Genomic DNA, 24,140 nt, shown 5'->3' on the forward strand with positions numbered 1-24,140 from the left:
TATGTACGCTAAGAGAATATGGCCCTGGTCTAGTCTCGGGTGACTCTAGTTGATATGCAACTTCATGTATGGGCTCAGTAACTTGGAAAGGCCCATAATATCTAGGAGACCACTTTGGGTATGCTTCTTCTCTTTCTGAGACATGCTTTTGCAGATTTAAGTAACACCCAATCTCCTTCTTGGAGATGTTAGAATTATTGTTATAATTTAGCAGTGACCAATGTAATGTAATAAGTAGGTTAGGGGCACTTTTCCCTCACTTAGAGGTTTTTCCCCCTAACCACAGTTAGTTCACTAACTACGGTCAGTGAAGGATAAGGTTTTGTCACTTAGACAAAACCTATCACTCTCTTCAATTGTAACATTCTTCCATTGCAACTATCGTTTTCAGCTCTCACTCTCCTGCTCTCACAATTTGCTCTCTCCCTTGCACTCACATTTGGTATCAGAGCAGGCTTCGCTCCCGGACTTGTTTTCTCATCCGCAAGCTTAAGCCCTTTAGTCCTCCATCTGTGTGCCATTCCGTACAGCCGCCCGTGAACAAGTCCATACAGCCATTGTTGGCTGTTCCGTACATTCGTACCAGGCCCAGCTGCCCTACACCATTCTACAGTCCATGAGCGTCATTCGTACAGCTACCATGCATCGTACACCGATTCGCTACTGTCCGTACCAGCTTTGTTCTTCGACTGTAATAGACCGTTCGTTCACTGCTCATCGTCGGTACTTGCACACGTCGATAGTGCCATCCGTACTTGCTACAACGCCATCCGCACGCTTGTCCGTACCTGCATGCGTTGACAGTGCCATCCGTACTTGCTACAGCACCATCCGTACATACGTACGGATCTGAAGCGGCGCCTGTACACTGCTCCGCTCGTACTTTGTACTGTAGAGTGTTGTCGTCCGTACAACCGTACAGCTTCGGCCGTACAGGTCGTCGTCACATCCGTACAGTTCAGTACATCCGTACACAGGAGGGTACCGTTCGTACAGCAAGGGAGTTATGGTTCGTAAATTAAATTCGAGGCAGATTTTTGCTTTGCAGGCCATTTTGTGGGCAGATTTGGACACATTTTGTGTATTGGAAATTTTGTCAAATTTGGGGCTTTTGCATTTGTTGCAGAGATTGCAAAAATTTGGGGCTTTTGCAATCACACTGCAATTTTGCAATGAAATTTGGGGCTTTTGCAGGCAGAGAGCAATTTGTGCAACATTTGGGGCTTTTAGACCATTTGCCCCTTTCCAATTTCAAGCCACAAATTGGGGCTTTTGTGTTGGGAGAGCAATTTTGCAGGTTTCAGTTCACACTGCCTTTCTGTGAGTGTTTTGAAGCACTTTTGGCAGGTTTTGGGAGAGATTGGATGCTCTGGTAGATTTCTGACAGAGACATTACAGAGATTTGAGTTGCATTTTTAGCCAGTGTTTGGCTGTATTTTTTGTGCACTCCATTCCCAGCAAGGGAATTCAGTTTTGCATTTGCTGTATTTTCTTTCTCAAACATGGCCCAGCAAAATCAGAATGATTTCTAGTTTAGTGGTCTCTCACAAGAGGATAAGCTGGATGGTACCAACTACTTCCTCTGGAGTTTTATGGTACGCAATATTCTGATTTCTCGTAATCTGTGGGACTATGTAAATGGGGATGAGATCCGGCCAGCAAATGTGGCACCTAATACCCCTCCCTAGCAAGGAGGAGGCAGAGGTCGTGCACAGGGTACAGCTGCAGCACAAGTTATTGGTGCAGTTATACCTACCACTCCAGAGCAAAAGAGATGGGATTCACATGATGCTTTAGCTTTGTCATGTATTTCTCTTTCAGTGAAAAGATTCATCATTCCACATATCCGGTCGTGTAAGACCTCAAAGGCAGCATGGGATATTTTGGAGAGCATGTATGCAGCTCGGAATGATGCCAGGGTGTCTTTTTTGGAAAGAGAATTGTCTCATACACATATGGAAGAGGTTGACTCCATGTCAGTGCACCTCACAAAGCTACAGGATTTACGAGAGCAATTGCTGAATATTGATGAGATCATTCCTGATTGAGAGATGATTACCACTACTCTGAATTCTCTTCCTGAGTCTTATCTCAGCTTTCATACCTCGCTGAATTTGTCATTGAGGGGGGGTGTAAATCCTCTCAATTTTCACGAGTTGATAGGACTTCTGTTGCAGGAAGAGCAAACCAGGAAAAACATGGCTTCACGAGCAGGTGAACATGCCACGCTTTCAAAATTCAAGCCTAAAGTAAAGGGACAAGCAAATGTTAGAATTATAGATATAATTCAGCAGTGACCAATGTAATATAATAAGCTAGTTAGGGGCACTTTTTCCTCTTCAAGAGGTTTTTTTCCCTAACCGCAGTTAGTTCACTAACTATGGTTAGTGACTACTTAGGTTTTGTCACTAGGACAAAACCTTATCTCTCTCTCATTGAGTTGTACTCTTACACTCTTCTATTACAACTCAGCTTTCAGCTTCCAAGCTTCCAGCTCTCACTCTCTCTTGCTCTCTCTCACTCACCCTCTTCTCACATTTGGTATCAGAGCGGGTTGACCCTGCTCTCTGCTTCTCGCCTCCAGCTCCCTACGCATTCTCCGTTCAGCTCCAGCTACAATCTGCTACACCTCGTTCGTTCAGTCCGTACGATTGTACGGAATCCTGCCGTACAGTTTCGCCGTACAGCTTAGCTCCCGTACAGTTCTGTACGTACAGCTCGTCATGGTCGCCCGTACAGCGCGTACCGTATTGCTCGTCCGTACACTCGCGTACCGTACTTGTTCGTCGTATAGTGCAGTACATCGTGTACCGTACCTGTTGTAGCCGTACTTGTGTCACCTTCTGTACGAAGTTGTACCTGTAGTACGTGCTATTGTTGTACCTGCGTGTACACACTGTACAACAGGTAGTTGTACCTGTTTCCGTATAGGTTCCTATTTCAGTACACCTTGTCATCGCCGTACGGTTCTGCGCCATCAGTACTGTGTCGTACATCCGCACGTGTGGCAGATTTGTACCTGCAAATCCGTACATGATTTCCTTCATCTGTAGGTTCACAGTTACTTGCAAAGCAAACATTGCAGATAGATCTGCAAATTTGGTCTAAAATTTGGGGCTTTTGGTGAATTTGCCCCTTTCTGATTGCAATTTCAAGCTTGAAATTTGGGGCTTTCAGTTTTGCAGTACAATTTCTTGCAGAAATTTGGGGATTTTGTAATTACACTGCAATCTTGCAGTAAAATTTGGGGCTTTTGCAGACAGAGCGCAATTCTTGCAACATTTGGGGCTTTTGATCAATTTGCCCCTTTCCGGTTGCAATTTCAGGCCTATTTTGGGGCTTTTGTGTTGGGAGAGCAATTTTTGGAGTATTCAGTTCATACTGCTTTTCTTGGAGTGTTTGAAGCACTTTTGGCAGATTCTGGAGAGTTTTTGATGCTTGGACATATTTCTGACAGTGCAAGTACAGAAATTTAAGTTGCATTTACAGCCCGTGCAGATTGGGAGGATGGCAAAGGACAGCTTTCAACACTCTCGAGTCTCAAGAAGAAGTCAACAACCAAGTCAATTCTCGTTGTTCCAGATCTACTCAAGCAATTTAATGTGGATTGTGATGCATGTGGAGTGCGTAGGACCTGCCCTTCACCAAGATGGTCCAGTGATAGCATATGAGAGCCGAAGACTGCATGACATAGAGATGGAAGCATTATCTTCTTGGAGCTGACTTTACAGTCAAGACCGACCATCAAAACCTCATGTATTTCTTGACCTAGATAGAGATCTCCGAAAAGCAGATGGAGAGCAAATTTCTTGTCCATGTTCCTTTTCCAGATTGTCTATGCTCCAAGAACCGGAAACAGGGTAGCAGATGCATTATCCAAAGCGCCCTGTGTGAATAATATTTCCATAGCTCATCACAGGGACCTCGAAGCCATGAAAGAACTGTACCTTCAAGATCCTGATTTCACAAAGATTATGAGGAATATTCAGCAGGGGCAATCATCTAGTCAGTACCCACTGAAAGATGGTTTCCTCATGAAGGATATCACCTTTATGCGACTCGAGATATGAGAGCAAAAGCCTTGGAAGAATGTCATGCCCCTCCTTATGTAAGACATCGATGTATTTCTTCTACTACACAAGTCGTTCAAAGATATTTGAAGTATGATCGCCACAAGACCCTTGCTATGGACTCCATCTTTGACCTTCCAAGATCCAGATAGGGAAATGATGGGATATGGACCATGATTGACAAGGGTTCAGTAAGCGGGTTCACTTCATTCCAATAAGAAAACCATTAAGGCAGACCACATGGCGAGACAGATCTTGAAGCACCATGGGATGCCTAAGTCGATTGTTGACTAGCTTGTTCTGGCGAGCTTTGATTGATAGCATGGGTACGAAGTTAGATTTCTCATTTTATATTCAGCCTCAACCGGACGGGCAAAGTGAAAATGCCAATTCTACGGTATTAGATCTTCTAACGTGTTATGTGTCCGAACAGAAACCCAAATGGGAAAGGTATCTTTCTCTCATGGAATTCCATACAATAATACTATAAACAACTCCACAAGTCATTTATGGAAAGGTGATTTTGCGCCTATCCTCAAGAGGAAAGGACGAGATATTTGCAGCTAATCAGTATGTTCGAGACTTGGACACATCCTTTGTCCAAGTTAGGACAGCAATTGAAAGATTGCATAGGAGAGAGTGAGTGCAAGGGAGAGAGCAAAGTGTGAGAGCAGGAGAGTGAGAGCTGAAAACGATAGTTGCAATGGAAGAATGTTACAACTGAAGAGAGTGATAGGTTTTGTCTAAGTGACAAAACCTTATCCTTCACTAGCCGTAGTTAGTGAACTAACGGTGGTTAGGGGAAAAAACCTCTAAGTGAGGGAAAAGTGTCCCTAACCTACTTATTACATTACATTGGTCACTGCTAAATTATAACAATAATTCTAACACCCCCCTGCAGTGCCAATGTCATGTACAAGGAAATGATCAATCACCAAAAGGAGATAAGTTCAGGGCACTGCGAAATGCCTCAAACTTTTCACGTGGAAGTGCTTTGGAGAAAATGTCTGCAACATTGTCATGTGTTGACACACAGATCATACTGATCTCTCCCACATGCAACTTCTCTCTGACGTAGTGATAGTGAACCTCAATGTGCTTCGTGCGAGCATGAAACACAAGATTCTTTGCCACTGCAATAGCTCTGACTATCAGTGAGAATTGGAGAAGGACCCTCCAATGAAAGATGAAGATCAGCAAATAAACAACGCAACCAAACACATTCAACTGTCGTTGTGAAAGCTGCCATGTACTCAGCTTCACATGAGGAGGTAGCCACTGTAGACTGTTTCTTGCTTAACCAAGAAATACAAGCTTTGCCCAAAAAGAAACAATTGCCACTTGTGGACTGCCTAGTGTCATAGTCTCTAGCCCAATCTGAGTCACTGTAGGCATGCATCTGCAAGTCACCCCCCCTGGGAAACATCAAGCCAAAAGACTTGGTACCTTGCGAATGACGGAAGATGCGTTTTACAGCCTGCCAATGCATAGTCTTTGGGCTGTGCATATATCTGCTCACTTGAGAAACTGCAAACTGAATATCAGGTGGTGTATTGCAGAGATAAATGAGGCTATAGAGTGTGACATCAATTGATTCACCTGCATCATGCATTGTAAGCTTCAGTTCCAGCTCCATGGGAGTAGCTATGGGCTTACAATCTTGCATGTTGAATCTGTCCAAGAGTTTCTACACATACTTGGATTGAGACATAACGATGCCACTTTTCTCTTGAGTGAACTGGATCCCCAAACAAAAGTGTAGCAGCCCCAAATCTGACATGTCAAAAGTGGTCTGCAATTCAGCTTTAAAATCTGCAATATTATCTTCATTTGACCCTGTGAGCAGTAAGTCATCTACATAAAGAATGATGACTAAAATATCCCCCCCATCCTTCTTGATGTAGAGAGTGCTCTCAGTTGGACTATTGTGCAGCCCCTTGCTGGTCAGAAAGGCATGAATTTTTGCATACCATGCACATGGGGCTTGTTTCAGCCCATACAAAGCTTTATTCAGCTTGCATACCTGGAGTGCATTTCCTCAAATTTCGAAGCCCGGAGGTTGTTTGACATAAACCTCTTCCAACAAGTCTCCATTAAGGAAAGCTGTTTTAATGTCCAACTGATGAACATTCCATTCAAAGTTTGCAGCCATAGCTATAACTGACCGGATGGTTGTCATTCTGGATGTAGGAGCAAAAGTCTCCTCATAGTCTATGCCCTTTTTCTGAGCATATCCTTTTGCAGCCAGCCTTGCCTTGTACCGATCAATGGTCCCATCTGGTTTTCTTTTAACTTTGAAAACCCACCGTGTACCTATGGCATGTTTACCTAGTGGCAAATCGACAACTTCCTATGTCTGATTTTTCTGAATGGACTGCAATTCATCGTGCATGGCATTCATCCAATGCACATTATCCTGTGCCTCTTCAAATGTCTCAGGCTGCTCCCCATGCCTTACTGCACTCCAAGTTCTGCCAGGTAATGGAGCATCAATTTTACTCTCCCTGAGAGTTTGTAACAGCCAATTTGGGACTGTTTTTGCTGCATGTACATCTGCAATTTCTTGTTGAACAACCTCTTCCACTGCTTGTGGAGGTGGTAAGACATCCTGTGGCTGAATCGGTGCATGTGGAGGTATCTGAAAATTTTGATTTGCATCAGATATATCAGAAGGGGAACCCAAGGCATCTCTACTGACAATAATCTTGCGTGTGACATCAGATATATCAGCAGTGGGTAGTAATCCCTCAAAGACATCATCGGAAGAAGTAGGCAAATCAAATTCAGCTTGAGTGTGAGCTGAATTTTCTGAAAATATAACATCTCTACTGACAATAATCTTGCGTGTGACAGGATTGTAGAGACGGTAGTCCTTGCTCTCTGCACTGTACCCAACAAAAATGCATTTGATTGCCTTATCAGACAACTTAGACCGAAACTCAACGGGCACATGAGCATATGCAAGGCATCCAAAAACAGGAAAATGATCCACAGAAGGCTTTCTCCCTTGCCAAACTTCATAGGGAGTCTTGGTCTTCAAAGCTTTTGTGGGTGCCCGATTCAAAACATAATTGGCACACATGAGACCTTCAAGCCAAAATTTGTGAGGCAATTTTTTGCTTTTTAGCATGCATCTATCCATCTCCATAAGAGTACGATTTTTCCTCTCAGCTTTGCCATTTTGCTGAGGAGTTAGCCTCACTGTAAGCTGATGTGCAATGCCCTTGTCTTTTTTCAAAAAAGCATCAAACTCTGCAGACAAATACTCCCCTCCTCTATCTGTGCGTAATGTCTGTATCTTGAGTCCTGATTCATTCTCAACCATGGCTGCAAAGTGTTTGAAAATCATAAACACTTCTGATTTGTGTTTCAGCCCATTAACCCAAGTGTAGTTTGAGTCATCATCTATAAAAGTGACAAAGTAAAGATGACCACCCAATGATGGAGTCCTCATGGGACCACACACATCACTATGGATAAGCTGTAATTTTCGAATAGCTTTTACTGATCCATCCTTCTTGAAATGAAATCTGTGCATTTTACCAAGAATGCACCCTTCACAGGCATGTGGAGGAGGTGTTTCAAGAGTAGGCAATGCATCAACCATAGCATGTTTTTGAAGTGTCATCAAGCTACCATAATGCATGTGTCCATATCTGGCATGCCATAACTCCGCATTCTGCATAGCAGCAGTAGGAGTGAAAACTGCAAGAGCATGTGCTGGTCTTTTCTCATACATGTCAAGCTGAAAAAGACCACGTAACAAAGTGCCAAACAATCTCAAGGCATAGTCATGCTCTCTGTCATGGTCTGCATACTTGTCATCTTCAAAAATGACCCTGAAATCCAACTCTGTTAAGAGTGGACACTGAAAGTAGATTTTTTGTGATACCAGGCACATACATGACATGAGAAATTTTGAATATTGAGCCATCAATGGCTGTAAGTTCAACTTCTCTATACCACGAACTGAATAGGAGGAGTTGTTGGTACATGTGACCTTTTTACCAACGGGAGGTGGATTGCAGAGATGTGAAAAGACACTTCCTGAAGTGATATGCGTTGAGGCACCGCTATCAAAATACCATGTATTTTGTGTCTCATTGACACTGAAAGCTGATGCATCCTTGGAAGAATCATAACTGCATGTCAGAAAAGCATAAGAGTCATCATTACAAGAGGCCGTACTATCCAGAGCAGCCAACTGAGAGTCTGAATTGCAAGACAAGAAGGCATAGTCGTGCTCCATAAAGTTGGTTGTAGCTTGCTCATTGTCAGATGCATGAGGAGCTGAATCTGAAACAGCCATACCGGAGCTGTTTTTCTTTTCTTTTGCAAGCCTCTTCTTGCATTCTCCAATGTAGTGACTTGGCTTTTTGGAGTAATGACATATTCCCTTCTTCTTGGGCTTACCTGCATCACCCTTAGCCTTTTGAGAAGGCTGTCCTGAACCACTGGAAGGCTGATTTGGTGATGTCTTTGCTGTGAGGAGATGGTGAGTGAGAGAGATCAAGAGAGAGTGAGAGCTAGAAGCTTGGAAGCTGAAAGCTGAGTTGCAATAGAAGAGTGTAAGAGTACAACTCAATGAGAGAGAGATAAGGTTTTGTCCTAGTGACAAAACCTTAGTAGTCACTAACCATAGTTAGTGAACTAACTGCGGTTAGGGGGGAAAACCTCTTAAAGAGGGAAAAGTGCTCCTAACTAGCTTATTATATTACATTGGTCACTGCTGAATTATATCTATAATTCTAACACCCCCCTGCAGTGCCAATGTCATGTACAAGGCTGATCAATCACCAAACAGATATAAGTTCAAGGCACTGCGAAATGCCTCAAACTTTTCACGTGGTAGTGCTTTGGTGAAAATATCTGCAACGTTGTCATGTGTGGACACAAAGATCTTACTGATCTCTCCTGCATGCAACTTCTCTCTGATGTAGTGATAGTGAACCTCAATGTGCTTCGTGCGACCATGAAACACTGGATTCTTTGCCACTGCAATGGCACTCTGACTATCAGTGAGAATTGGAGAGGGACCCTCCAAAGACAGATGAAGATCAGCAAATAGACGTCGCAGCCAGACACATTCAACTGTTGCTGTGAAAGCTGCCCTGTACTCAGCTTCACATGATGAGGTAGCCACTGTAGATTGTTTCTTGCTCAGCCAGGAAATGCAAGATTTACCCAAAAAGAAACAATTGCCACTAGTGGACTGCCTAGTATCATAATCACCAGCCCAATCTGAATCATTGTAGGCATGCATCTGCAAGTCACCCCCCCTGGGAAATAGCAAGCCAAAAGACTTTGTGCCCTGCAAATAACGGAAGATGCGCTTAACTGCCTGCCAATGCATAGTTTTTGGGCTGTGCATGTACCTGCTCACCTAAGATACTGCAAACTGAATATCAGGTCTAGTGTTGCAGAGATATATGAGGCATCCAACAGCCTAACTGTAAAGTGTGGCATCAACTGATTCTCCTGCATCATGCATTGTGAGTTTCAGCCCCGGCTCCATGGGAGTGGCTATGGGCTTACACTCATGCATGCTAAATCTGTCCAAGAGTTTCTGAACATACTTGGACTGAGACATAACAGTGCCACATCTCTCATGAGAGAACTGGATCCCCAAATAAAAGTGAAGCAGCCCCAAATCTGGCATGTCAAAGTTGGTCTGCAAATCAGCTTTGAAATCTGCAATTTTGTCTTCATTGGACCCTGTGAGCAGTAAGTCATCGACATAAAGAAGGATGACTAAAATTTCCCCCCCATCCATCTTGATGTAGAGGGTGCTCTCAGTAGGACTATTGTGTAGCCCCTTGCTGGTCAAAAAGGCATGGATCTTGGCATACCATGCACGAGGGGCCTGTTTCAGCCCATATAAAGCTTTATTGAGCCTGCATACTTGAAGTGCATTTGCTGTAGTTTCAAAGCCCGGAGGTTGTTTGACATACACCTCTTCCAGCAAGTCCCCATTTAAGAAGGCTGTTTTTATGTCCAACTGATGAGTATTCCACTCAAAATGTGCAGCCATTGCAATAACTGATCGGATGGTGGTCATCCGGGATGTAGGAGCGAATGTCTCCTCATAATCTATGCCCTTTTTCTGAGCATAGTCTTTAGCAACCAGCCTTGCCTTATATCTGTCAATGGCTTCCGTTTGACCTTGAAAACCCATCGTGTGCCAATGGCATGTTTACCCTGTGGCAAGTCTACAACATCCCAAGTCTGATTTTTTGCAATGGACTGCAACTCATCGTGCATGGCATTCATCCAATGCACATTATCCTTTGCGTCTTCGAATGTGGCAGGCTCCTCCTCATCAAGGAGAGTATCTACATATGCTGATTCCACTGAATTAGCACCTTAGCACCTTCCATGTGCCTTGCTGCACTGCGAGTCCTGCCAGATAACGGAGCATCAATTTTACTCTCTCTGAGAGTCTGTAACAGCCAGTTTGGGACTGTTTTTGCTGCATGTATGTCTGCAATTTCTTGCTGCACCACCTGTTCCACTGCCTGTGGAGGGGGCAAGACATCCTGTGGCGGAACTGAAGCATCTAGAGGTTGCTGTAAATTCTGATTTGCATCAAAAAAATCAGCAGGGGAACCCAAGGCAATGGGTAGCAACCCCTCAAAGACATCCTCTGAAGATGAAGGCATTTGAAATTCAGCCTGAGTGTGAGCTGAATTTTCAGAAAATATCACCTCTCTACTTACTATGATCTTGCGTGTAGCAGGATTGTAGAGACGGTACCCCTTGCTTTCTGCACTGTAGCCAACAAATATGCATTTAATGGCTTTATCTGACAACTTGTGCCTAAATTCAACTGGCACATGAGCATAAGCAAGGCATCCAAAGACTTGGAAGTGATCCACTGAAGGCTTCCTGTCATTCCAGACCTCATAAGGAGTTTTTGTTTTTAAAGCCTTAGTGGGAGCCCGATTTAAAATGTAATTGGCGCACATCAAACCCTCTAGCCAGAATTTGTGAGGCATGTGTTTGCTTTTCAGCATACATCTGTCCATCTCCATGAGGGTTCTATTTTTCCTCTTAGCTTTGCCATTTTGCTGAGGGGTCAGCCTGACTGTGAGCTGATGCACAATACCCTTGCCTTTGAGAAAAGCATCAAATTCTGCAGACAAGTATTCCCCGCCTCTATCTGTGCGCAATGTCTGTATCTTGAGTCCGGTTTCATTTTCAACCATGGCTGAAAAGTGTTTAAACACCGTGAACACTTCAGATTTCTGTTTCAGCCCATAAACCCAAGTAAAATTGGAGTAATCATCAATAAATGTAACGAAATAGAGATGACCACCCAACGATGGAGTCCTCATGGGACCACAGACATCACTGTGTATAAGCTGTAATTTGCGGACAGCTTTAACTGAACCATCCTTCTTGAAGGGGAATCTATGCATCTTGCCTAAAATGCACCCTTCATAGGCATGTGGAGGAGGTATCTCAAGAGGTGGCAATGCATCAACCACGGAAAACTTCTGAAGTGTCATCAAGCTGTTGTAATGCATGTGGCCATATCTGGCATGCCATAATTCTGCATTCTGCATGGCGGCTGTAGGGGTAGAAACTGCAAGAGCATGGGCTGCTCTTTTCTCAAAAATATCAAGCTGAAAAAGCCCACGCAACAGAGTACCAGATAACCTTAAGGCATAGTCATCTTCCCTGTCTCGGACAGCACATTTGTCATCCTCAAAGATGACCTGAAATCCACCTCTGTTAAGAGTGGACACTGAAAGAAGATTTTTGGTTATGCCAGGCACATATAAGACATCTGAAAGTCTGAAAATTGAGCCATCAATGGCAGTGAGCTCAACATCTCCTGTGCCACGTACTGAATATGATGAGTTGTTGGCACAAGTGACTTTCTTACCAACGGGACGTGAATGCAAGGAAGTATAAAGACACTTCCTAGAAGTGATGTGCTTGGATGCACCGCTGTCAAAATACCAAGTGTTCAGTGTTTCATTGACACTGAAAGTAGATGCATCTGTAGAAGAGTCATAACTGCAAGTTAAAAATGCATATGTATCATCACTGCAAGTGGCTGTACTATCCCGAGCATTTGGAACAGCCAACCTAGAATCTGAAATGCAAGATAAAAAGGCATAATCCTGTCCAACAAAGTTGGCTGCAGCATCCCCACTGTCAGATGCATGAGGAGCTGAATCTGAAACAGCCATACCTGAGCTGTTTTTCTTTTCTTTTGCAAGCCTTTTCCTGCATTCTGCTATGTGATGACTTGGCTTTTTGCAGTAGTGACAAAAACCCTTCTTCTTGGGCTTATTTGCATCATTTTTAGCCTTTTGTGAAGGCTGTCCTGACCCACTGGAAGGCTGATTTACTGATGTCTTTGCCTGTCCCTTTGTTTTTTATTTGAATTTTGAGAGCATGGCTTGTTCACCTGCACGTGAAGCCACATTTTTCCTAGTCTGCTCTTCCTGAAGCAGAAGTCCTATCAACTCATGAAAAGTGAGAGGATTTGCACCCCCCCTCAATGATAAGTTCAGCGAGGTATGAAAGCTGAGATAAGACTCAGGAAGAGAATTCAGAGTGGTTGTAATCATCTCTGAATTAGGAATAATTTCATCTATGTTTAACAATTGCTCTCTGAGATCCTGTAGCTTTGTGAGGTGGACTGACATGGAGTCACCCTCTTCCATATGTGTATTACTCAACTCTCTTTTCAAGAAAGATACCCTTGCATCATTCCGAGCTGCATACATGCTTTCCAAAATATCCCACGCTGCCCTGGAGGTCTTACACGACCGGATATGTGGAATGATAAATCTTTTCACTGAAAGAGAGATGCATGACAAAGCTAAGGCATCCCGTGAATCCCATCTCTTCTGCTCTGGAGTAGTGACTGTAGCTGCACCAACAACTTGTCTTGCAGCTGCACCCTGTGCATGACCTCTTCCACCTCCTTACTGGGGAGGGGTAGCAGGTGCAATATCTGCTGGTCGGATCTCATCCCCATTGACATAATCCCATAAATTGCGAGAAATCAGAATATTGTGTACCATGAAACTCCGGAGGGAGTAGTTGGTACCATCCAACTTGTCTTCCTGTGAAAGACCACCGAACTGGAAGTCATTCTGATTTTGATGGGCCATATTTAAGAAAGAGATTGAAGCAGATACAAAACTGAATTCCCTTAGAGGGAATGAAATGCACAACTCTCAAAAAAACACAGTGCGTTCGTTAACCTGAAGGGCATCACCAAAGTGGTCCGAAAAGCTATCTTATGAACATCCTGAGGATGGATGCTTATCTTATGGTACCCACTTTTCAAATCAATGCGACTAAAGATCGTGGCCCCTCTCAGTCTGTCCAAGATATCTTCTATGTGAGAGATCGGAAAGTATTATTGACTGATAATCCACACACATACGATAGGAGCCATCTTTCTTTTGAACTAGGAGTACGAGTGAATAGAAGGGTAAGGGGCGCTATAATCCACACACATACGATAGGAGCCATCTTTCTTTTGAGCTAGGAGTACGAGTGAATAGAAGGGTAAGGAACTGGGTCTGATGAGTCTCTTAGAAGTAGATCCTGTACCTGTGTCGTGATTTCTTCGGTCTGTGCTGCATTCACGCGATAAGGTGGTCGATTTAGAGGCTCACTTCTTGGAAGGAACTCTATGACATGATCTTCCGGTCGCTCAGGAAGAAGCTCTATTGGAAGAAAATCTAGGAAACAATCTTTGAAAGACTTAAAAAACTGAACACAGGACTCACTTCCACTTGGGGTTGACCCTCTCTTTCTTGTCCGAAAACACAGTACGCAGAAATAGCTGATTTTATAGAATTAGCAATAGAAACACTAGATAAACTGGGATTGTCTCGCCTCTTCTTTTGGCCAAAATTTTATGCTCCTTGTTTCTGTGCATGAAATTGAGAGTTCTTGCCTTGGTGTCCAGATTTACTTCCTTTTTGTGGAACCATGGGATACCGAAAATGACATCATGATGTTTTAGGGGTAAAACATTGAACTCCTCATGGTCCACAGTTCTGAACGAGTCCCTTGGAGGTAGATCCTGTACCTGTGTCATGATTTCTTCGGTCTGTACTACACTCACATGATAAGGTGGTCGATTTGGAGGCTCACTTCTTGGAAGGAACTCTATGACATGGTCTTCCGGCCGCTTAGGAGGAAGCTCTCCTAGAGGAGAATCTAGGAAACAATCTTTGAAAGAATTAAGAAACTGGAATTTTTCTTTCTCGACAGGATTCACTTTCACTTTGGGTTGACTCTCGCTCTCTTGTACAAAAACAAAGTACACAGAAATAGCTGATTTTATTGACTTAGCAATAGAAACACTAGATAAATTGGGATTGTCTCGCCTCATCCTCTGACCAAAATTTATGCTCCTTGTTTCTGTGCATGAAACTGAGAGTTCTTGCCTTGGTGTCCAGATTTACTTCCTTTCTGTGGAACCATGGCATACGAAAATGACATCATGATGTTTGAGGGGTGAAACATTGAACTCCTCATGGTACACAGTCCTGAATATGAATTTTGAGTTTCCCAATCAATAAAGTGACTTTAACTAGTTTTCTTTCAAAAACATGTTCTGCATCTAGAGCTGGTCTCAACTCTTCCGTCTTGATTCATAGCCTCAAAGTTAGGTATTCTGAGATGAAATTGTTTGTAGCTCCTGGATCAAATAAGATCAAAGCATTCTGGGCAAAGTTCTCGAGCTTTTGGGTCAGTGGCTCTTCCAGACATATCAAGGACTCCTCCCGCTAAAGGCTTTGACGTTTCTTTTGGCATTTTGGAGTCCCTCAAACCCGGAGGCTTGTCAGTGCACTGGGAAGCCAAATGCCCTTCTTTCGCACAATTGAAACGCTTTCCCTCCTTTCAGAAGGCCTCTATTTGCTTTGTTGAAAACTTTGACTTTCCTTTGTAGGGCTCAATGGACCCCTTGGCTTTTGAAACTGGAGCTGTCTTTGTCTATGAAGTGTCGGGTCATGTCCCTTTTGAAGGTGTCTCCATCTTTGCCTTTTGATGCTGCCATCGTCCATAGCAAATCTTTCTTTGTTTCTTCAACTACTAGGACTGAGTGCATCAAATCTCGTAGCTTTGTCTTGCGTTCAATGCTTGCTTGGGTGCGAATACTTAGATGTAGACCAGCTCGGTATTCCCGTCTTGCAGCTGAACTGCCTCGTTCTGAAACTATGATGTGAGAGATAGAAGATCTGACCCACTTAATCAAGCTTGGCTAGGGCTAAAGCAATCAACTGCAAATCCTCCACTCCTTCCGAAACGCTTATGGGTGAAGACGGGAGCCGGCCCGATGCGCGATGAAGTATGGGAAGGAGTAGCTTTTGGTTGTGTGGTTCAATCACTAGTCCGGGGTATGCCCAAATAATATATTGAGATCTATTTGTATGCCAATCCGAATTGGTTTTAGAGAACTATTTGTATGCCAACCAAAACTGGCTTGCGATGTGCCTTCTTGGAAATTGCAATTGCCCTGTTTTAGGCAGAGGAGTCTTTGGGTCGTTGCCACTAAGGAAGACAAAACCACGCTTTGATACCACTGAAACCAGCCTGGACATAAAATCGCAGCAGCCAAGAGCTCTCGTAAACTATCCGCAACCCGAATTGGCAGCTCGGGATCAAATCACAGCAAAAACGGGCCTTCTAGAGCAAATCGCAATCAAGTTATTGCCTTCCGGTACAAATGAGAGCCCTCGGAATGCTGGAATATAAATCGCAACAGGATCTCTCTTCTTCTCGATAGCTCACGCGCGTGGCGGTTGAAGAGTCTCTAATACTATTATCACTCGCATTAGAAAGGCAAGGCGTGGAGGAATAGAAATGATACTTGCATCAAGAGTAGGCGTCTGGGGGAGAGAGAGAGAGAGAGAGAGAGAGAGAGAGAGAGAGAGAAAGACAGTACACAACATTAGGGCCCAGAATGAGGGCCGGACCACCTCGAAGGTCTCTATTGCAATAGACATAAACTTTGTACAGCGGGCTCTGAGAAGAGCATGAAGCTGAGTACAACCTTCAATGAATCTAGGAGCTCTAAGGCCCCTTCTTTTACAAACTTGGCCTAGCTGAAAGCTAGACCTGTTTTTCTAAAGCTACTTTTTACAAAAGCTAAGCTTTTCTGCTTTTAGCCCATCTTGGGGCAGCTTTTATACTCTTTTTAGAACCTCGTGGGTCCTTTTTTAATGGTGCCATTCCTCGGGTATCTTTTGCCTTGTGGGACCTGCTTTTTGCCACTTGCTCAAGTTTTTAAAGCCTTTGAGCACTCTTCCAAGTCCTACTCAAACTCCAACACTTTAACCCATCAAATCACCATGCAAGAAGGAATTCTTTACATCCATCTGATGTAAAGACCATCCCTTTGATGCAACCATACGCTGGCATAGAAATCACAGCTGAGGACATCTCAGTGCCTATTCAAAGTGGCATTATGGTTGCGAGGATCCAAGCTTTTGGTGCTCTCTTTGAGGTGAATCCAGTAGGTGTGTTGCTAGAGGGTCCCCATCTCCATCGGCTTGCTTCTTTAGACTATTGGGCTCTCCATGAGCTGCAGAGAGGGTATTAGAGTATGGCTTCTTTGTGCGTGTGCTCGGCTGGAGTAAGATGTAGGAATAGGCTAGGCTAGGCAAGCTAGTAGGGGCCAAAAGGCCTTGGGTTATGGTTGGGTGGGTCTCCAATGTGGGACTCCACTTGGTTGGGTTACACTAACTGGCTAGGTTAACCTTACCCAAACGCGACCTTGCTTGAGTCGGGTCAGCTGACCTAGGGATCGAGTTAGGCCGACCAGTTGGTCGGTTCCTTTGGCCAGCCCACCAGGTTGGCTGGGGGCTATATAACGCCCCCTTTCTTCTCCACATAGGGCATGCCTTGGAGCATTCTTACTCACTTTGTGCACTATGCTTGCTGTTGATTCGACAGCAAACAAGGCCTCAAGCGCAACTTCTATGAGCAACTCGACTCTCATCCATCATATGGCCCCAATGTCGATCATTACCTGGTAGATGAGCTACCTATAGGCGGCTTGATTCATGCTTTATGGATCTAGATAGGAATGGCCCGGGACACATGCTTGCTTTGTTATAAGATACATTGATGCGCTTCAGTTGTGTATTCGAGTCACCTTGATAAGATCTAGTTGGATCAATTCATTGCTCAGCACAGACAACTTCCCAAAAAATTGCCCCCTATCTGGTTGCCACATTGGCGACCATGAGTATGAAAAATCTCTCTCATCTTGACAAGTCTTGTACATAGTTGCACGAAACGTGCGTTTCGTGACAGGAAACGGAAACGGCGAAACGGAAACGCCGTTTCGTCAAGAAACGGCGTTTCGTTTCTGCCGTTTTTTCAGAAACCCTAAAAACGGGTTTTCTCTCTTTTCTTTCGGATTTCGCCGCGGCCTGCTCCGTTTTTCGCCGCCTCCTTCCAGAATCCAGCCTCCTTCCAGCATCCTTCAAGCTCTCTCCATCCCGATTCCCATCCTTTGCTCTTGGACCTGCCCTCACCTCCATCCGTCTCTGAGCTCTCTCCATCCTCTTCATCCTTTGCTCCATCTTCTCCATCCTTGGCAGCCTGCTCTCCTGACTCCATCCCTCCATCCTTCTTCTCTCCATCCTCTCTTTAATCTTACCTTCTACCTCTCCATCCTCCTCCTCTCCATTCTCCTTCACTTCTACCTCTCCATCCTCTCCATTTTCTTTTACCTCTATCTCTCCATCCTCCTTCTACAATCTACCTCCCATCCTTTCTCACGACTCACGAGTCACTTGTGACCTCTCCATCCTCCTTCTCACCTCTCCATCCTCCTCAATGCCGAGAGATGCTTATTGGGTCCATGTCTCCCTCCTGGATAGTTATAAAGGAGGCGGTGGCTCCAAGAAGTGGAGATGCAACTATTGCGGCGTAAGCAAGACGGGGTCTGTCACACGGGTGAAAGACCATCTAGCAGGTGTTCCCTGCAAGGATGTAGGACCTTGTGAGTTCGTGCCTACTGCAGTGAAAGGTGGCCTAGCAGAATGGAAGCGTGCGCGTATGGCAGCCTTGGCTGCAAAAAGTGGAGGACAAGGGCTGCAAGATGAAGAAGAGGCTGCTGACACTGAGCCATTGGATGATGCCAGCACATTGGGTTCTGCAAAGAGAAGTAGAGGGGCATCAACTACATCGAGCGCAGGTCCTAGTGCCACAAGAACACCCTTGCCACATGGATCAATTAGTGTGGATGCTAGTGCGGGGAAAAGAGGATCACTGCAAAGGTCTAGCATTCAAGCACGCTTGCAAAAGCAAGCAGTGAAGGAGGCCACTAGTGAGCTCACAAAGCTCTTCATACAATGTGCAATACCCTTTCATGTGGCGAAGACTACACGATGGAGGAAGGCCATGAGAGCCGTAAGCCGCATTGGGTATGAATGGGAAGGGCCTACATATGAGGCCTTGCGGACAAGAGAGCTAAAAAGAGAGAGGGAATGTGTGGAAGACCAAATGAAGCCCTTGAAAGAGACTTGGAAAAAATATGGATGCACACTCTTATGCGATGGATGGTCAGATGCACGCAAGAGGAATGTGTACAATATTTTAGTATCTTCTTGCAAGGGAACCATGTTCTTGAGAGCCATAGATGCTTCCACTGCAGGTACAGTGATTACAGGGCTGTATATTTGGGAGCATTTACGGCCAGCCATTATGGAGATAGGTGTTGAGTATGTGGTGCAGGTGGTGACAGATAATGGCAGCAATTGTGTGTCAATGGGTGCCATGTTAGAAGATGAGTTCCCTAAGATTGTGTGGACACCCTGTGCCTCACATTGCCTTGATCTTTTGATCGAGGACCTAGGGAAGATACCTTGGATTGATGCCATCTTCTCCACAGCCCGCAGTATCGTGAAGTTTGTCACGAAGAGACCCAAAGTCCTCAGCATCTATCGGGCTTACAGTGACCTTGAGCTATTGAAACCTCCAACCACAAGGTTTGCTTACATGTTCATAGTGGTGGAGAGGCTTGTGCGAGTGCGCCAGGGCTTGTTGCGCACGGTTGTGTCTCGGGAGTGGGGAGATTGGGATGATAGAGGCCAAGCAAAGTCTATCAAATTTTTTCGCATGATCATGGATGAGTCTTGGTGGAATGAGGCAGAGGCATTAATCAAATCGATTAATCCTATCTACACGGTGCTTCGCATCACAGACATGGAGGGAAGCACATTAGGGCTCTTGTACGAGTTTATGGACAAGATTGGAGAGGCCCTCAACAGAAACACTTTCCTATCGCCTGATAAGTAAGACTTTTTACTTTTGTAATATGTATAATTATTGCAGTTACTAAATGGCAATTTGTTATCATGAAGCCTGGAATTTTCAGATATATATTATGTATGTACTTACTACTATTATCTATAGTCTATGAATTTTGCATGCATAATGCATTCTAATTTCTTGTGGCATTATTTAGGGTTGAGTCCATCCGTGCTATATGGAATAAGCGGTGGAATTGGTTCCACCGCCCAATCCATGCGGTGGCACATGTATTGCATCCGCTCTGGCGCAGTCAAGAGCAATATGAGAATGACGAGTTGGAGGAGGGGATGCAACAGTATCTACAAAATTGGACGGGTGGTGACTTGGAGATGCAACGAAGACTGGAGGATGAACTTCTATTGTTCCGCAATCATAGCCTCTCCTTTGGTCGACCTACAGCTAGGCTCCGAGAGACACAGTTGCAACCTGTCTCCTGGTGGGAGAAATATGGCAACTGTACTCCTACTTTGGTAAGAGTCTAAGAGACAAGTTCCAACGCCACTAGTTGGAGCTTAGTCGTTAAGTAATTTGAAGTTTTATCTACTACAAATATGTTTAAAGTTATCAAGTTCCTGATACTTATCTCGGCTTAATTGGCTTATGGCAGAAACGCCTTGCTATACGTGTTCTCTCACAGGACTGCAGTTCCGGTCCTTGTGAGAGGAACTGGAGCACTTGGGCCCTCTTTCACACAAAGAAGAGGAACAGATTGAGCACGGCTCAATTGGAGCGGTTGGTGTTTTGTCATTGCAACCTCCGTCTCCTTGAGTTCACCGCCGGCTGCCCCGAACCTCGCCAAGTAAATGTAGACAAGGTGGACGTGGAGAAGGTGGAGGTCATCCCAGATATCCCACGGGAGGAGCTGGACATATACACCATGTTGTATGAGGAGCTGTCAGCACCAGCACACCACACACGATCATACACTCAACCATCTGGAGATGGTGCTAGTACTTCAGTTGCACCCGATGGTCCTGATCCTGATGTTGATGATTCTTCTTCAGACAGTGACACAGATGCCTCGAACTTATCTGAGGACGCAGAGGATGACGATGACGAGGAGGCCATGGATGATGCAGATGATCAGTAGTCCTGCTGTTTTTTTATATCATCCATGAGTGCTTTTATTTTGAGTCTTGCATGACTCATGAGTCATGAGTCATGAATCATGATCATGAAATTTGTGGACCATGAATCATGATCGTCTATGGAGTTTGGACATTGAATACTTTCAAGTTTCAAGTTTCAAGTTTCAACTTGTGTGCTAAGTTTAAACTTTAAGTACTTCAAACTTCTAAATTTCAGATTCTTGTAATGCCAAACTTGTTAGTCATGACTCATGATACATGTTGATTTCAGATTATTGAAGCATCATTCAAGAATTTAGAATCATAGAGGCATGAACCATGAATGATGCATTGATGCTTGAAGGCTGAAGCCTGAAGCTTCAGCCTTCAAGTATAGATAATTGTAATTTGTATTATGTATGATTTGCACTCTATTGATAATTATATTATGTATAAAAAATAAATTTTTATACATAAATTGTATCATATTGCCGTTTCTTCCGTTTCCGTTTCGGCGGAGCCCGGAAACTCCGTTTCTTCCGTTTCCGTTTCTTCCGTTTCCGTTTCGGCTGGTAACTATGGTCTTGTAGCATCTCACGTTCACCTATGCTATCATGCTCACGGCTTCTCTAGGGGGGCCCTTGCATGTGAGCAACTAAGGTATATAGTGAAGGATAACAGAGGGTGGAGCATTGACATGGACACACACAGAGAGAGATAGAAGATAGATGCATGTGCGCACACACGCATAGAGATAGATAGATAGATGGGCGCACACGCTTGATATTTATATACATCATGAAACCTGTGTTTGAAACTCATGAAAAGTCTTCCTAGTAACATATCTGGTGACTGGCTCGTAGAGGTTGTTATTTTCTTTTAGAATATAACTGATGTTTGCTGAATTAGTTGACAACCTCCCTTAAGCATGCTTTGTCATTTGTGATGCGTGTTGAATTTTAGAGACATTGTGCTGCGATGTTGCTGACTCGTTAATTACCTGAAATTTGTACAATGGTTTTATTGGATGGATGATACAGATTTCTTGATTGTTCTTTCTAACAAGTGCCTATGCTGCTGTGTATTACCTTTTGCTAGTAATGTGCATGAGGGTGATTCTTTTGTGAATGCAGGGCAATGATGGGGATGGATTTGATGATCAAGATGAACCCAATGATGAGGAGGATGATGAGTAGGACGAATCTGGTTGGATCCTAGCAAAGTTTTCTGTCAAGGAGGGGCATTGGAAGTCATTTTGTCGTTTGTGACTATGGCTTGCAATGGCTGGTTGAGCTTTGAAAACTCTAGCTGACCCTGTAATTGATGTTATATTCCCTTGCATGATAATTGACTGGAAAAGGAAGTTTAACTGTTTTGGAGACTGTATATTCAGGCATTTGCAGCTGTAGGTATGGGTGACCCTTTGCTTTTAAATCTTCAATCTATGTAGTTCTGTAATTTACAAGTTTCCTGAGCAGAAGTGGGGAACTTGTTGTGTGTATGCAGCTCCATTGAATTGCTGAGCTTGCATATCTTTCTGCAAAAGTAATGACGAAGTTTGAAATTTTGTAAGAACTGTTCCTTGTAATGTAAAGCAGCTCAAGGTTGGCTATGTCATTTATATTTTTCCTTTCGGGAATGGCATAGCTTAAATTGCACAGTTAGCAAACCGGATTCAGTAGCAGAGGTGAGTTTAATAGTCAATGGGGTATCTGATTTGATTGCATATGCAAATGCTATGGTAAAGAGTGAGTGCATTGTAAATCAAGTGTGCTCTTGTTTTCATGGCTCTCTCATGAATGAGGCACTTCATTTTTTTTTGTAACTACATCAAGTTGAATTTACCATCATTGATTAGCATCATATGTTTCTCACCTTCCTAAACTCTATTTTAGTGACTATATCAGAGGTGCCATGTAAAGCTTGTATTCAAGGTTTGATGCAATCCCGACATTCAAAGAAGGATGTATTCTATATAGGGGGGTACATGATGTCAGTCTGTGACACAGTTTGGCTGGAAAAGAACTGTGCTACTTTTAAGAATGATGTTGATGGTTTGGTACTAGCTGCTTAGTGGATTGATGTAAGAAAGAAGAGTGGATGCTATGGTCGCTAAGGATCAAGTGTACTCAATGGCAAATTCTTGGTAAGGATGTTCCATAAGCAAAGAAGCACGTTGAGGTAGGTCTCAAGCTCACTAATCCTTACAAGTTGCTACCAACTAATTTGTTAAGTGATGATGCAACATGATTTGGATCAGTTCATGCAATTTATTATTAACTAGGCTTCTACTCATGCCAACTTGGGTATGTTCAAATCTATTTGTAAAGTTTTAGTCTAAATTAAAAAGTATCATGTGTACACAGCATATTCTAAATTTAAAAAGCAACATATGTACTATTTGATGGATATACGTGTGGAAATGAATAGCAAAGCTTTTGTAATAGTTTGCAATGTTGTGGCATCTTCATACATAATTTATACATGAAAAATGTGAAAATCCGGACGTTCAAAGAAGAATGTAATCTATATAGGGGGTTACATGATGTGAGTTTGTGACACAGTTTGGCTGGAAAAGAACTGTGCTACTTTTAGGAATGATGTTGTTGATGGTTTGGTACTAGCTGCTTAGTGGATTCATGTAAGAAAGAAGAGTGGATGCTATGGCCGCCAAGGATCAAGTGTACTCAATGGCAAATTCTTGTAGGTCTCAAGCTCACTAATCCTTACAAGTTGTTACCAACTAATTTGTCAAGTGATTATACAACATGATTTGGATCAGTTCATGCAATTTATTATTAACTACACCTAGGGTATGTTCAAGTCTAACTAGGGTATGTTCAAGTCTATATGTAAAATCTTAGTCTAAATTAAAAAGTATCTTGTGTACACAACATATTCTAAATTTAAAAAGCAACATGTGTACTATTTGATGGATATACTTGTGGAAATGAATAGCAAAGCTTTTGTAATAGTTTGCAATGTTGTGGCATCTTCAAACATAATTCATACATGAAAAACATGTAAAGAAATAGAACTATGTGGTTTTGGGGAGAATATTGGACAATGTTTTGAGGGGAGAGTATAGGGGGTTTTTATTGCCTTGAGAGAACATACAAAACGCATCTATCCTATGTAGCTTCAAGTAAGAAAAATAAAGTTGGTGGTGCTTGAAGATCTCACATCAAACACTTGATTTGGAGCTATGCTCCTTTTCCAGTCACACAAATTTTCAAGTAATTATCTTCCAGCCTACAATGACTTTGATGTCATTGACATGGTCAATGTCTCTAATGCTGGTTATCAACATTCAAAATTTCCAAAATTGTTCGAGCAGGAACACATAGTTGTGATTGGGTGTCTGTTGAATAATCCATTTGCTTTCCTCTCTTGGGTGGCTTACACTCTCAAAATGTGGGTGGGTAGGAAACCATCAAGTACTAAAATAAAAGTTTATTTTTTAGAATTTGAGCTACAATTTGCATATGCTCATGGAGCTAACAGACTAGTTGGTTCATCAATACACACCAACATAATATTGACAACATTGCATATGCAACGTTATAAATAGCAATGACTTCTATCGATGCTGTCTTCTTGCTCCCCTTCCCCTTTGTTTGTCTCCCTCCCTCCTGTACTTCTTCCCCTCTTCACTCATCATGTCGCACCTTGTTCCCCGTAGTTTGTTGGACCTATG

The 24,140-nt window shown here is 43.4% G+C and overlaps 1 protein-coding gene across 1 annotated transcript in view; it reads left to right on the forward strand.

The window, feature by feature from the left end:
- Positions 1-22,101, forward strand: part of LOC147882845 (NAP1-related protein 2-like) — a 37,774-nt gene extending 15,673 nt beyond the window's left edge. Inside the window, exon 10 of the mRNA XM_087400716.1 lies at positions 21,577-22,101. Coding sequence (XP_087256842.1) covers positions 21,577-21,639 — 63 coding nt within the window. The 3' untranslated portion in view covers positions 21,640-22,101. The remainder of the gene's footprint in view (positions 1-21,576) is intronic.
- The last annotated feature ends 2,039 nt before the right edge of the window (positions 22,102-24,140 follow it).

This window comes from Dipteris shenzhenensis, chromosome 29 (assembly GCF_047967505.1).
Source record: "Dipteris shenzhenensis isolate YYH24624 ecotype China chromosome 29, Dip_SZ_1.0, whole genome shotgun sequence".
Lineage (NCBI taxonomy): Eukaryota > Viridiplantae > Streptophyta > Polypodiopsida > Gleicheniales > Dipteridaceae > Dipteris > Dipteris shenzhenensis.